Here is a 15126-nt window from a genome sequence, read left to right on the forward strand (position 1 = left end):
AGATGCTGCTGTCCCAGCACACAACACCATAGAAGATGGCTGCTGCCACCACTGATTCATAAAACGTGTAGCAGTGTTCCACATACTGTACATCAAAGGACCTGAGCCTCCTAAGAAAACAGAGTCGGCTCTGACCTTTCTTGTACAGGGCATCAGTGTTACCAGACCACTCCTGCTTATCATCCAGGTGTAGCCCTAGGTACTTGTAGGACTGCACCACCTCTATGTCCTCACCCTGGATGGAGACAGGGTTCAGCAGAGACTTATTCCTCCAAAAGTCCATGACCATTTCTTTAGTCCTGCTGGTGTTGGGCTGGAGATGGTTAAGATTACATCACTCCACAAAGCTGGTAATCAAGCTCATATATTCCTCCTCCCTCTCCTAATACACCCCACAATAGAGGGTGTTCAGAGGACAAGGAAGATATACTGTATGTACAAGACATCGGAGATGAAAGACTGTCTATGAATTATTGTGTCCATTGAAGTCAAGCCTCAAAAGTGAAAAAAAATAAGTACAGAGCATGATGAGTTTCCCTGCTATTGTGTAAGAAATCATGAGTAAATCTTTCTTTGTGACTGCATATTTTAAAGGAACTATTGGAGAACATGAAAAATAATTTTAAAGCCCCCAGAGACAAAAGTAAAAAAAGATTGGGAAGGAAGCCATCGTTTTGTGGGTTTTTTTTGGATCTCTGCTTTCAAAGTGCAGAACTAGAGAGCATGGTAACGAAGAGCAACTCATTACAAGCTACATGTGTGACATGCTTGCAGGCAAGCATGCATGAGAAGTGGTAGATTCTTGATTTAAATTCTCTAGAGGTTTCTAAGTATAGACTCATTTCATGCAAGGTTAGACATATCAGTCATTTTACATGATATTTTTTCTTTAAATACACTTCTGCTCAAAAACCATACTGTGGTTGAAAGTAGTACTCATTTAGGGGTTAACTTTAAATAAAAAGGAATCCTTTGAAACTAATATAATCACCAACACTTGATCTCCTGTTTTCAGAATTTGGCAACACACATAGAAATTAGAGAAGGAGCACATCTCTGTAACAACTGAGCCTTGTTACTCATTTATTTGCACCATTGTTGGTGATGGCATGGAAGTTAACACCACTGTGTCAGCTCTAGGGCCCTGGTATTAACTGTTGTCTGGGACATCTTCCTGTATAGTATATTACAGTATGTCTGTGTTCATGCTTGGTTTTATCCATTTTATACTTGGAGAAACATCTGTACCCTTTGCCTGCACGCTTTAGAAAATAATTAAAACTGTTTTCAGAAAAATAATAATGTATATGCAAAGCCATGCTCCTTTTTCAGGAATTATTTTAAAAAAATCTAAACAAAACCTATATTTTATAGATTCATTGTGCTCCCACATAACCTATTGTCTTCACTTAGTATTTCACTGTTTTATATAAACAAAACTTAATGAATGTACTGTACCAGCGAGATGTCCTCATTCAAGATCATCAAAAAGGACAGAGCTAAGTATTTGAATCTTGCTGAGAGAGCTTGCTATTCTGTAACTTCTAGGGAACATGCCTGAGTGAACAATCCCTTGGTTTAAAACAGCCTTCCCTGCTTTGCGGGTGCATTTTAGAATAAGGATATAGACTCCCGTTTATTTTGCGGCATCCATGATTGAGAAAGTGATTTAATCATAGGTTGTATTCTAATTAGGTTAGATGCCAGCTTATCTCTTCTTTAAGCCTCTGTAGGCATTATTTAAGAGTCAAATACTTGGTAACAGTCAGGAGTTTTCCCTGGTTGTCTAGACCTAATGCCTAGTCTGTAGGAATTTAGTGAGGGGATGGGGAGCATGTACATAAATGTGTTTATTCCAGTGTGCCTGAATTATTACTCTTTTCACCAAAGTTGTGCCAGAGAACAAATAATTAATGTGCTTCTAACTACAGTATAGTTTGAGAAATTCTTAGTTGGGGATTATGATTATTTTATTTATTGATTGAGCCACTGAAGCAGTTCCTGTTATTCATAATTTTCATAACCACCCCATTTGTAATAATATTCCTATCTCTGAATTTAGTTTTTTTTTTCAGAGGCTTATATATTAAGTATTCTTCTCCCAATGTAGAAAAGGTGAGGTCTCAATTGAGTCTCTGCAGCGAAGAAAATCTTAAATTGTCGGAGATATACAGTACAGTATTTGTATAAAGTCATTCAACTGATGAGGGGGTGGGGAGCAATACCTGTTCAGTTGTGTGACTGAAATAATTTTCAGACAGTTAAACAATTCAGCCTACCGAAATAACTTATGATATCTGTGACCTCAAAGTCAATGAGGTGCAATTTACGGCTGTAAATTGACTGTCTGTGCTCTTGATTGACTAGAGTCCTCTGCAGGGTACCATCCTGCCTAGCTCTCTGTTTCTAGGATAGGCTCTGGGCTGCCGCAGTCTTTCTCAGGAATAAACAGCTTTCTAATGATGACTGGATGGATGGTGCAGTACTGTATGTCATGTAAAAAATAGAAGGTAGTACATAGTGATTTTACATACAGTATAACACTATTAACTACTGTATAGTAATTCACCAGTTCGTACATAATATAGTATGCTTATACAAAGCCTTCTTAAATAGGCTCCTTACTCGTTCGTTTGTTTTATTTCCTTTGGACAAAGTTTGTAAATTAAAAATACACATCCTTTATATCTTCATGTACCCATTTATGCATCTAATGTATGTTTCTATGTAAGAAGGAGAAAAAGGAGGATATCTTCATTATTTCACTAATGAAATAGAGATAAAAAACATACAACAAAAAGATTGAAGACTGTTTTTCCAAAGGACACATCATCCAATGTCAAATTGTGATCTTAATTGCTTTGCACAGACCACATCATGTCTGTCATAAATAATTATAGTCCAGAAAATGTGATGGCCAAATGTATTCATGCTTCTGTAGTTAGTGTTTTTTTAAATCCTGCTCTGGCAGGGATTATACTGACAAGATGCCTCTACTTGTGAGCTATAAGCTTCCAGCATCGAGAGGGGATTGATGGCCATTCCTTACAGCAGAACTGCTCTAAATCCTTTAGACCCTTCTGGAGATCCTTTTGTCATCTTCAAACCACAGATGTTCAATGGATTGGAGACTAGGGACAGAGTTATTGTGTGCAGGTAACCATTTTGTTGTCTGCTTGGATTTGTTTTGGATTGCTGAAATGCAGATGTTTATTTTTAGCTGAGCTTGAGCTTCTTGGTAGAAGGAACCAGCTGTTTGACCAGAAGGTCCTGTTACATTTTGGAGCTTGTGATTTTCCCCATCTTAAGGGGCTTGAGAACCTCTACAACAAAACACCCCAGAATAAAACAGACCTCCTTCGTTTCCCACAGTGATGAAAAGCCGATGTTGGCATGCGTTTACAGCTTCATTTTGTAGCCTGATTTCAGTACATCCCAGAGGATAAGCAAGACTATACCTGGTCAGCACTAAATGGAGAGATCTCCAGCAAAAACCAGGTCGCTCCTGTAACAGGTGATGGAGGACCAGTAGTTGGTGCTCTTGCAAACTAATTCCCTCACCCCTTAAATGCTTTAGCTAAAATCTGCTTGTCTCGCATACGCAGGCTTAAGTTAACCCTTAATTCAAGTGGTGAACCAGTATCTTATTTCTCCACTTCATACGCTGTGTAGTGGAGCTGCAGAGATATAATGCCTGCTATGTGTCAACCAGATGTTGTTTTGGGATGAGAAGTGCTATTAACCATAAATGCAAGACATTATTTTTATTACTTGTTATACTTAAAATAAGTTTTCTTTGATTCTCTGACCAATACAACAACAGTAAAAAAATGTAAGAACTGCCCTTATATTGATTTCACTAAAAGTACTTCCCTTTCCACAGGCAAAGTTTAACAATTTTATGGATCCCCCTACTCTATCAATCTTTGGAAGCTAATAATTGATCCATAAAATTGTTAAACTTTGCCTGTGGAAAGGGAAGTACTTTTATCCATGCTAGTAGACACCTAAGGCAAGGCCTACAAGCCTTTTCAGCATACTGGCAGGCCTAAAACGCGAAAAAAAATTGCCTGCTGTTTTTTGTTGTATTTTCTGTATATTTTTGTCTGCTGAGTGGGCACATTAAGAATAAAATGTAATGCCAAGGGGGTTAGCTTCAATTTAAGACCTGAACCAGGCTTCTGCTACAGTATGTTCTGTTGCAGAGATATAACAAAAAAAGAAAATTCTAGGCGGAACTAGGCTCAGGGGGCCTGTATCATTAAGGCGTTTAATAACCTCCTTATATAATCATTTTAAGACCTTCAGGTTTGCTACAGTATATTACTAATATTTTGTTGGAGTCGCTTCAAATCTTAGTAATTTTTAAAATATTTACTAAGACCTCTCATCTTAATGGTCTATTTTTTGCTTTTGTAGGCTATACAGAAATTAATATTAACAAGGCAGCTGTTACACCATGAAACAACAGTTTGACTTTTAACCACAGATTTACTCCATGTAATCATACTTACAGAGTCTCGCCTGAAAGCCATGCATGTACTGCAGTAAAATGTCCCAGTAACCCTTGGTCACATCTTGTCGGAATTCAGTTCATTTGCACTTGCCTGTATTATGTAATTAAATTCACCAGCCCAATGAAGTGTTTCTCAGCTCAGTTTTTTTTTCACTTGTCTGTTGTTCCTGTTTGGTGAGCAGTGCAATGTGCTGTTTTTATTTAACGCTCTCCAGCTGGATCAACAGCTGGGCCTTCCTAGTTAGGCTTGGAATGAACTCACTGAGCTTATGACTTATTGCCTAACATTGCCTGACAGTTTCTTGAGCAGTACCTGGAAATTACTCACACTTTACAGCAGGAAGCAAACACACAGAGTAACATAATTTATCTGACAGATTGTGCTCCAGCATTTTCAGGACTTCTAGTTAAATATTCATATTGTGATTTCTTCTTTTATATACTGTATATTCAATTTAATTTTGTTTTATATTATTTTGTTAGATTATTAGAGTTTAGATATTTTTTTCTCATGCAGATGCATGTATTGGTGTTTGTGGACTTGTGGGTGGCACTCCTTCATGTACACTAGAGCAGAGTTTCCAAACCAATGTCCCCTGTGCTGTGCAGGAAGTGACTGGGGCACTGCTGCTGGAATCTCCGTCCCGTGGACAGACATTAAGCTGAGGTCCTTATTACTTGGTTATTAAACATTCCAATGCAGTGTTTCTAGAGTAGAAGTGTTAAGACCAGTGTCCTGACTAAGCTTGTACGATCTGGCCTACATAAAGTTCCTCTTAATTCAATTGGTGAAGGAGGAATGGAATGGAGGAGCTGTTAGCTCATACTGTACAGTAATGGCTTCCACACGTCACCGGAGTGGGTACTGGCTTTCAGTGGGGAATGTAGAGGGTACCCTACTATATGTAAGCACTTGGGGATTGTTTGGGGTGAAAAGTACAAAATGCAAGGAATTATTTTTATTTTTATTATTTCTATTTATCGACTAACAATATGTTTACTCCAAACAGACTTTATATTACTCATAATTTAATAATATGAATGATATTACTTGTGTTATTAATCTTCAGTACTAATAGACTGGTATGCTATAAAATGTAATAAGATCTGTAAATATTTTGATACTTCTGCTAGGTGTTCAGATTTTGGCCCTTTCAGATGACAGCAGTTGACACAGCTCTGCCTGAGGTGTGGGTAATGGTGGCTCAAGAATGTTATCCAGCTCCACTGTTCCCTTTAGCAGAGCCTGCTTTCCCATCGCACAGCTCCTGGATGGGAAGTAAAACAAAAAAAACAAGCTAAAGCTTTACAGTCCTCAGGAATCATCAGACAACCGTACCAAGTGCTCTTGATTGTACATTTGACAATAAAAACAGAATACAGAGTATGCCCCGGTAGGCAGTCCCATCACTGTCACTGACATCTCTGAAATGAAGTGAAGACTGCTGCTGCATCAGCCCTTGCCGACTTGATGTGCTGTTTACTGTTTGTTACATCACCCATAGCAACCCAGCTCCCTTACGCTGCCACAGTGGAAAGTGACTTTGTTTTACAGTAACGCTGCAGTGCTAGTCCTGGGCTGCTTAGAAAACATGATGAATCTCATGAGGAAGTTTGAAAAAGGAGAAAATCTGCTCATCTGGGTACTCCAATGACTTATTCCGATGTGAGCATATTCAATTACAAGAAAAATTTAAAAATAAAAAAGAGTGGACAACATGCATCACACTTAAATGTGTATTTTGGTCTGACACAGAGAAGCAAATTGAAATATTTGTTCCATTCATTTTCCCATTAGTATTAAGCATGTCTCGTGAGTTTGTTCCCTATATATATATATGTCACCACAATTGTATCACAAGCATTTGAAAAGAATTGTCATAAAACAAACTGTGTAAAGAATTTTGACGAGTTGTAAATGTACATGTGTGTCTCTGTGTGTTTGTGGGATTCTCCTCCATGCTTCTCACAGGGAAGAGTCCAGCTGTGGAACCGTTCCAGAAGGATTTTCAGTACCTGCAACTGGCTTCCAAGAGATATGTCATCTCTTATAAGACATGCAAGCCTGTAGTTGCTTTATCTGTGAGGAAAATAGTGATTGGCCTTGCTGTCCATCTGAAAGCAATGTACAGAAGCTGGGAGGATATACCTGTTCTGTAACAATAGAGGAGCAACGCCTGGTATCATCCCCGCTACTGTCACCCGTGTCTGTCAGAGATTCTAATGAGTCAGTGCCGTTCTTTTAGATACTGCTTTTGACTTGTCCTTATACTATACTGTAGATCCCTAGACACTGAAACAGCATCAGAAAAGCATAACATTTCTTTGCAACTGCTAACATACTGTGCTAGTTGAAGAAATCATTCCCAATTAATAAGATTCCATTTTTGTGGAATTAAACATTCCAACATGCTGGGGACTAAGGTCTGTATAAATAAGGACACTTGGAAATGAGTGGTTCAATGTTTTTCTTTTGATTTTTTTGTTCTTTTTAGTTTTCTGTTCCCTAAAAGCATTAAAAAGCGCTCTATTCGTCCTTGAAGAAAATGTGTTCTGGAGAATTAAAATGTGTATAGGACATTTTACGAAAAGGAAAAGAAATGCAGATACAGAATAATGATAATCCACCCACACAACCACAATAATTCTGTAACTGACAATTTAAAAGGCATGGAAAAACATATTGGATCAGTTGGTTGAATAGTTACTGAACAGATGTAAAAATCACTCTTTCATTTCAAACACTGTTCAGATGGAAACCTTTCAAGAAATAACACGGGTAAGAGGTGTTTAAAATTCAGACTAGCTTTTATTTCTAATTGTTTTTGTACCATGGAAGTCACTGTCTATCTGTCACCGATATTCAATTCAGAAATATAATTTACCTAATATTAATGCAATACTTTTTCCATGCTTTAAAAATGTGTCCAATATATTAAGGGATACCTCAAGGTTCAGGCTGTGTATGTATATGCCAAATGTGTTTTCTAGAGTCTGTATACAGTATATAACATCTTGTTGCCTCCTCATTTCCGATGCATGGTTATATAATTCCTTTTTCCCTCCTTCAATCAAGTGCAATGTGTTTTTTTCTGCACAGTGGCCTAAAAAGAGAAAGCTGCAACAACATGCATGTAAATGGATGCTTATCCAAGCTCTGAAGCTCACTAAAGCCTAGTGACTTTGTTAACTGATTTATTGTACAATGTTTGTATTCATAGTACTTCATGAGAATGAATCAGTAATGACTTAATTTATGTCATTGGGAGTATCTAGATAAAGAACCCACACAAATTTTCTTCCTTTCCTGTAAGTAACGTGAAAGAATAAAGTGTCAAAAATGAGAAGATAATGTTTTATAATGCCTGTCTTTCATGCATTAAAAGATAAGGAACTCAAATGAGTGAATTATTTTTTTTCTAGTTGGTGATCCTAGGGTGAACCTGCTGGAAGATATGTTTGGACTACCAGTATCTGAAACATTTCTGTAATGTACTCCACATTCTGCTGAATCAGTGTGTGCTGTTCAGTGAGTTTTCCTAGGATTGTGACCTTTGATTGTAGTATGTGATGGCATGGAACATTCTCATGTTCTGCTTTGTTCATTTAAAAGACATCTTTCAGCAGCATAGGACTTACTTCACCACAGTATTTCATGGTTTTGTTTTTTCAGCCTCTCTTTTTAGAGCCACTGGTGTAATCTCTGAGAAATGACCAAGAGATACTGCACTGTGTGACAAGAAGACTTTGTGTCATGTGATGCAACCACCAAATGCATTTTGAATGGCCCTGCCTTAATTTGAAAAATGACACTGTCAGAATGCAACATTCAGATTTGTTTTTAACTAATTGGTTTTTACTCTGAATCTGGGCCAGGCAATGTTTCAGTTTTGATGTATTAGACATGGCATTACATTAGATTTCCTTTTGCAAATTATGTGTTATTTAAAAATCACTATCTTAAGACTTGTTCAGTACACTCTTTAAGGCACATAACAGAAGAATTTGCGATGTCCAATGTGTTGTGTTTAAAGATAAAGGAGAGAAATCAAGATTTAAAATCCACAGCTCAGAATACATTTGTCAAATAATAGATCTTATGATACATTTAAGTACCACAACAACTTATAATTTAAAATCAACCAATGCATTATCTGCATCCAATCTCCTTCATTTACAGACTACTGAAATCCTGAGTTTGTTCCAGAAAGTGGATCAATAGGATGTCAAATTCGTGAAGCTCCTCTTCTATGGCTTATTTTAGAAATTCCAATGATTCCAGATGATTTATACATGTTTAGAGGTGGGGGATGGGGATTAACTCCTTGTTAAACTCTTTGTGGGTTGGTTTGCATGTGTGCTATGTGTTTAAGCTGTGCTTTTAATCCCATTTAATATTCAACTCACATGATAAACAGTTTTCAGCAATGCCAGTAAACATATGTGTGTACATTTGTTTTAGCCATGTACTGCAGTTCTTAAACCATCTTGACAAAGAATTGTAAAACCTTGAAGTTCTTGTCCAAGCATAGCTTTCATAAACCTCTATTCTGTCTTTAGAATTTGGAATGATCGGAGAGCATACAATAAAAAGTCAGCGGCCAAGATCAGTTCATGAGACACAGGTCCCTCAGGAGCAAGCTGATTCTGCTAAATTTATGGCACAAACTGGTAATACACTAGTTATATTTTTTCTTTTTTGTTAAATAAAGTTAATTTAATCTAAGGCACTGCATGCTTTCTCTCTGTAATGCACTTTTTCGTGACAATGCTTTCGTCATTTTGTTTTTTTCTTTTTTTATTGTCGTCACCAGTTAAAGTCCATATATAAAAAGTAAAAGCTGACACGTTTGAGTAAAGATAAATATGGTGTTCACCTCAATTTATTAACTTTGAATCAGGGATTTAATTGGGGTTTCTAGTTTCACTTTGTTTAATTATAACACATTTAAAATGAGTTTACTGATATATTATTTATTTTTCCCGAAAGCATTAAAACATTAAACTGATGGGCAAACTAGACCCCTGAGGCTTGATGCTTTAATGACTTCCTGGAAGAATTGTTCCATTAAAAGCTAAACCATTTGGGAGAGAAATAACACTGCACACCAATGAACAATATACAGTAAAGCTGCTTCAGTGAAGTACCCAATATGCAAAGCCAAAATATGTACATATTTAAATTGTTTTAATAATCTGATCTAATTAATTAAAATTTAGTATAAAAAATAATCAAAACCAAATAAGAAAGAAACAATCACCCTTGACAGTACGACTTCTTTGTACTGTACGAGATATTTGGAACTTTTTTGTCCAGCTTATAACAATGTTATGAGTGACACATACAGTACATGCATGAAAGCTTTGCAAACAGGGCACCCTTATAATGCATTGATACAGTGATTGGTCACATTTTAGAAACTCATATGTTCCATCAGCTTCCCACTTGAAAACAAAATTAACATTCTGAAATATTAGACTTTTAACGGAACTATAAAGATGTATTGTCAATTTCAATAAGTGATGTTTTCTCTTTTTTTGGATTGTTGATTAAGATTGTTAGTTACAGTAAGTTTCATTCTTCCACTAGTATTAAGATCAGGATCCTTAACAGTTCTGGGGTAGAGCTGCCATGACTATTTGCTTTTTAGTCATCGCTTTGACAGTTGTAAAACTGTGGTCATGACAGGTTTTTCCCTTTTAAGTTCCAAAAGGATGTTTTTTTTCCACCAAATCTCTTTTCACATGACATCCTTCATTTCATATTACGTAGCAGAGTTGAGCTGTTAGCTATTATTTGCCTTGTTTGAAGCATTTATTAATATGCCTTTCAGTTCATTTTCTGTTCTGATTTTTACTAATTTACTGTTTCCGTCTAACTTCATATAATAAATTGATCCACATTTCAGTCTGGTGCAGTCTAATTTATAACCAGCTAAATAAAGTTAGAGCTTTGATCTCTTTTAGATTGAGTCATTTTGCCCTCCAGCCTTTTTATTTCAGAAGCAGCTTGGTAACTCAATGCTTTATAAAGCTTCATAAGATTTCAATTAAATGTGAATGTATTCAGAGCTGAAATTACAAATAGAACTTAATTTATGAGTGCTGCACTGGGCAATGCATGTCACTTTATGCATATGAAACCTATGCATGAAAGGTGAATTTCATTTTTTTAAATGTCCAACGAATAGCATTGCCCAGACCTCAGACAGGAAATCTGTAGTAATGACATATCTAATTACATTATCTAACACACTGGAATCTTTGGTGACTACCATGACATTTTTCACCTAGAATTAAAGGGAAGAATAACTGGGTTGTGTGTATTAGAGAATAAATTGCTGCAGTCTCATGCAGTCACCAAATATTTCTTGTTATGAGTTCATTTTTTTTCTATTGCTTTTTTATTGTGTATGTAATTACATGACATTCAAGCTATGAGTTATTAAAATAGGTGTTGTTGGGACTAGTGGGTAAAACATTGGGTTTTCAGTTCTCATGAAGCATCAGTTCTCCCTTTATTCAGCATTTCAGTTTCCTAATAAAAATGAGTGGATTTTTAAGCCCATTTCAAAAGGGATATTAGTGTATGAATTATATACATATTCATTTAATTGAGGTTGTTATTCTGCTGACAGCACACTCTAAGATCTGACTGCAACAGGATGTTATATAAAATATATAATCTGCTTTGTTAATGAAAAGAGATAATTGGTATTCATTTAGAATTATTTACACTTACACTTTCTGTTGCACTTAGAGAATGTCTTGTTAATGCTAAGTTCTTCATCGTAGCCACAGAAAGTGTAATTCCAGTGTAGAGGGAGGACTTTCCAGTATATATTCATACAGTATATTGTATGACCTCTACACACTTTCCACCATCCATTTGTGTAACAATTGAGGAATATAATACTGATGGTGAAAAAAACTTTACATTTTATATTTTGGGTACTTCTATATTTTTTTTTATTTTCTCAATATACAGTACATCCATGATAGTCTACAGTAATTCTTACATTCTGCAACGGTAAATCAATTCAAATTGCTCCTGTCCTGCTGAATATAATGGAGGATTTTTTCTCTTTTCTTTCTTTTTACTGATTAAACTGGTGACTGGGTTTGAGAAATTAGGTCAGATGAAACAGGTGTTTTGTGATCGGTTGATCATGTAGTAATCAGCTCCACTAAGTTAATGGTAGTTCCTTTTGCTGTTGGTTCATGTGACTTTCTAGAATTTACCATAAACTAACATTAGCTGTTTCATTTTTAACTATTCAGTGTCCTCTTGCATGTGGTCTACATTTTATGTTTGTTTTGTTTTTTGGCTTTTTTGGTATTTCTTATTTATATTATTAATTGCCAAAACCACTTTGGCTGTTACTGCAGGACAAAGAGTCATAATACGTTTCAGTATTCTCTGCGTAAGTGTATGATGTACTGTATAACAATTAGAAATGTTGCAAAGCAGCCTTAGAAATATTCTCAGTAAACCTGAACAAGAAGAGTGCAGCTGATCTGTGGCAGGTTGGCTAGGCATGCAGCACCTTACTGTCTCTTCCTCTCAGAGCGCGTAGCATGCTGCTCTTGCTGTGGTGTCTGATTAATTGGTGTCGCCCTTCTCCCACGCAGGTGTCTCTGGTGCAGAGGAGTGGTCCCAGTGGAGCTCATGCTCAGTTACATGCGGTCAAGGGTCGCAGGTGCGAACAAGAACTTGTGTCTCACCTTACGGAACACACTGCAGCGGCCCTTTAAGAGAATCAAGGGTTTGCAATAACACTGCCCTCTGTCCAGGTAGTGTTAGCAGCAGATGGTTGAATGTTACATCATTCTGTGTTACTAATGAGAGGAAATAATATGCCAATGATTTAATGTTTTTCTTTTTAATTCCTTTGTTTTGTCTTTACCCCGGTATGTTTTGTGTTCTTATTCTTATTATTATGCTATTTAAAAATTCCCTGCTTCAGTTCTTTGTTTTCCTTCTATTGTTTTTCTTTTGTAAAATGATTGGATTTCATCTTCATCAAACCGCTGTGCCATATCTCTTAATGCTGTGCTCTGAGCTTTCTGGCATCACTGTTTAAAGCGCTGAATGGGGATTCTGCTATATTGATTAGACCTATTGTACCTGCTTAGGTAGGCTGGTGCCAAGAGAGGAATCTCTCTCCTCTAGCAATAAGTGTGGGATCATCTCTCATATGTCCTTTTTAACCTTACCTCTTCTAATCTCAGATGTGATTGAGGGTCCTAGCAAGACAAGAGTAAATGTTTCATAAATGTACAGTTCTTTTTATGCTTGTGTGTGTGCGCATTGATATGTGTGAGAGTGTTTAACAATTTATCTGTTTCAGGAGTCTCAGAGAAAACTACTGGTTTGGTTGCCATTTTGTATCCTGCTTAAAACAACGGCACCCATTCGCTTGCTTTCCTTTCCCGCAACCTCTTTTCAGACCTCAATAAAATAAAAAAGGGGGTTCATTAAATAAATTGAAAAGTATTATCAAGGCATAGGAGGAATATCATTTTTACTGGGAAGGAAATAGGAGAGTGACAAACATTTCCCTCTCACGAGGTTAGCTTTGCAGCACTTAAGAAACAGTGTCCAATTTACCCTTAGGAATGTTTACCGCGGTGAATTTATTATAGAAGATGCACACAGTTTTGTGGTTATACACTGCATTACTTTAAACCGCTTTACCAAACTTTCACTAGTTACCTATGCGTATACCCTGCCTTCACGCTGCAGCACAGTAAAACTTTCTAATGAATGTTAGAAACTAAATTTTATGATATGTCTTGATATTCCAATGTGCAGTACAGCAGAGTACAGTAGAGGCATGATAATATAATTCGCATTCATAGCCAAATTAAGGTGAAAATACAGTATACATATGGAGTGCATGGCAAACCTTCATGAGGGCATGTGTTTCCTTTATTTTCAAATAATCCATTATGAGAAATAAGTTTGGAATTCTCTAATATTTCAGTAGGAAACTGGCCCTTTGCATGTGCTACAGAGATGCTCTATTGAGCTGTCCCACTGGGTCATGTCTTTACAGGAATTCTAAATAATTCCTTTGAAATTTTCTCATAAAAAAGACACTCCGGGTGAGGTTTCCTTAACTATAATACTAGTTGTCTTATTTTCACATTGTCCAGTTATTTCAAGAATTCAAGATGCATTATTTATTATACCATCCCCAATGTTCTTTTGTGTTTTAAAAGCAAGAAAAACAGTGACAAATTATTAAAGCCAAAACCTGAAGACATCAGTAAAATATTTTGTAGTAGTTTCAGTAAAATGTATTATTGTCTCATTGAGTCTTTTTATGATTGTTGACTTCTGGAATCTTGAAACAGAATCTCACCATCATTTTTTAAGAAGTAGAATATGTTAAACATGTTTATTTATAAGGTAATACAGATGATCACAACATATTAGAAAACATTATTAGACGAATACAACATATAAAATGTGTTTGTGTTTGTCATGCAAACTGTAAATCTCTCCAATAGATCGTATAAATATACTCACTTTACAGTATGTCTGTAAGTTAAGAGTTTCAAAATTCTGATTGAAGTTTTTCTTCATGCCCAATGGGCCTTGGAACTTTTCATCTCGTCTCATTTCTTCATTTGTTCTTCAGACTTTTCATATTTCCAGTTCTATGGATCTTGAGCCATAGAAAGGGGGTTTGTTAATCTTATAATTAATCATAAAAACTACAGCAGATGTTTAGATTGCTTGTTTCATGTTTCTGAAGTTTGTATTATTCATATGTCCGGAAGCTTTTCAGATAGTGATGCAGATTGAGATTCTTACAGCTCTTTCTGGGAGAGAGAATTAGTTTTCTTTTAACCTCAGCTAAATGCTATTCCACTGGTTTGCGTTATATTTAGTGAATGAAGTGTTGCACATAAGAATCTAGTAGGATACAGTGGAAGGTTAATCAAAGCTTGTGAATCTAAAAACAGTGATCTGACGCTTAAAAGTGAAGAGAGTTAACACATGACAAGCAATCCCCTGCATTGCATCACAAAACAATCTTACAGGCTACAATAGTTGTTTGAAAGCTGGAATAAAAAATAATAATAAAGCATCATTTTAAATTACTTGTCATGCTCTACTGTTCTGGTAGTACTGTATGTAGTTTTAATCATTGTATAGAAATAACGATATGGAAAAACGTTAACATTATCTTAGTATCCTTTCCCGCAGCCTGTTATATGTGCCTGGGGAGGCATCAGTGACAGGCTGAAATGACTGCAAGCATCGTTTACAGACCTTCAAACTTTATCCATACAATCTGCTAAAAAATGCCTCATGCTTTCTCCCAATCCTGATATGAGAAACAGCGAACTCCATAGTACAACTATTGCAAAGTGAACACAGAAAAAACATTGAACTTTTGTTTGTGCTATAGAAAACTGTTTTACATTAACAAAGGAGTCCCGTTAATTTCTGGATTTATACATTGTTGAGAAGTTAATACTCTTAGGCACAGAAACCAAGACCATGATGACTAGGATTTTGCGGTGACAAGAGTGCAGCATCAGGCCATAGGATATGGAGAACCGTTTCAAACATTTTCAAATGCACCACATATTCT

At 36.2% G+C, this 15126-nt stretch overlaps 1 protein-coding gene across 3 annotated transcripts in view; it reads left to right on the top strand.

Annotated features, from left to right (window-relative positions):
- The window catches only part of adgrb3 (adhesion G protein-coupled receptor B3), a 179555-nt gene that overhangs the window by 64106 nt on the left and 100323 nt on the right, over positions 1–15126 (top strand). The window contains exons 3-4 of one of the 3 annotated variants that reach the window (XM_088609774.1): positions 9077–9187; positions 12149–12310. The exons of 1 other annotated variant lie outside the window; for it this stretch is intronic. In XM_088609774.1, the coding sequence (XP_088465900.1) occupies positions 9077–9187; positions 12149–12310 (273 nt within the window). The remainder of the gene's footprint in view (positions 1–9076; positions 9188–12148; positions 12311–15126) is intronic. One more of the 3 variants, XM_088609775.1, reaches the window with a different exon arrangement.

Source organism: Lepisosteus platostomus, chromosome 17 (assembly GCF_059453375.1).
Source record: "Lepisosteus platostomus isolate fLepPlt1 chromosome 17, fLepPlt1.hap1, whole genome shotgun sequence".
Lineage (NCBI taxonomy): Eukaryota > Metazoa > Chordata > Actinopteri > Semionotiformes > Lepisosteidae > Lepisosteus > Lepisosteus platostomus.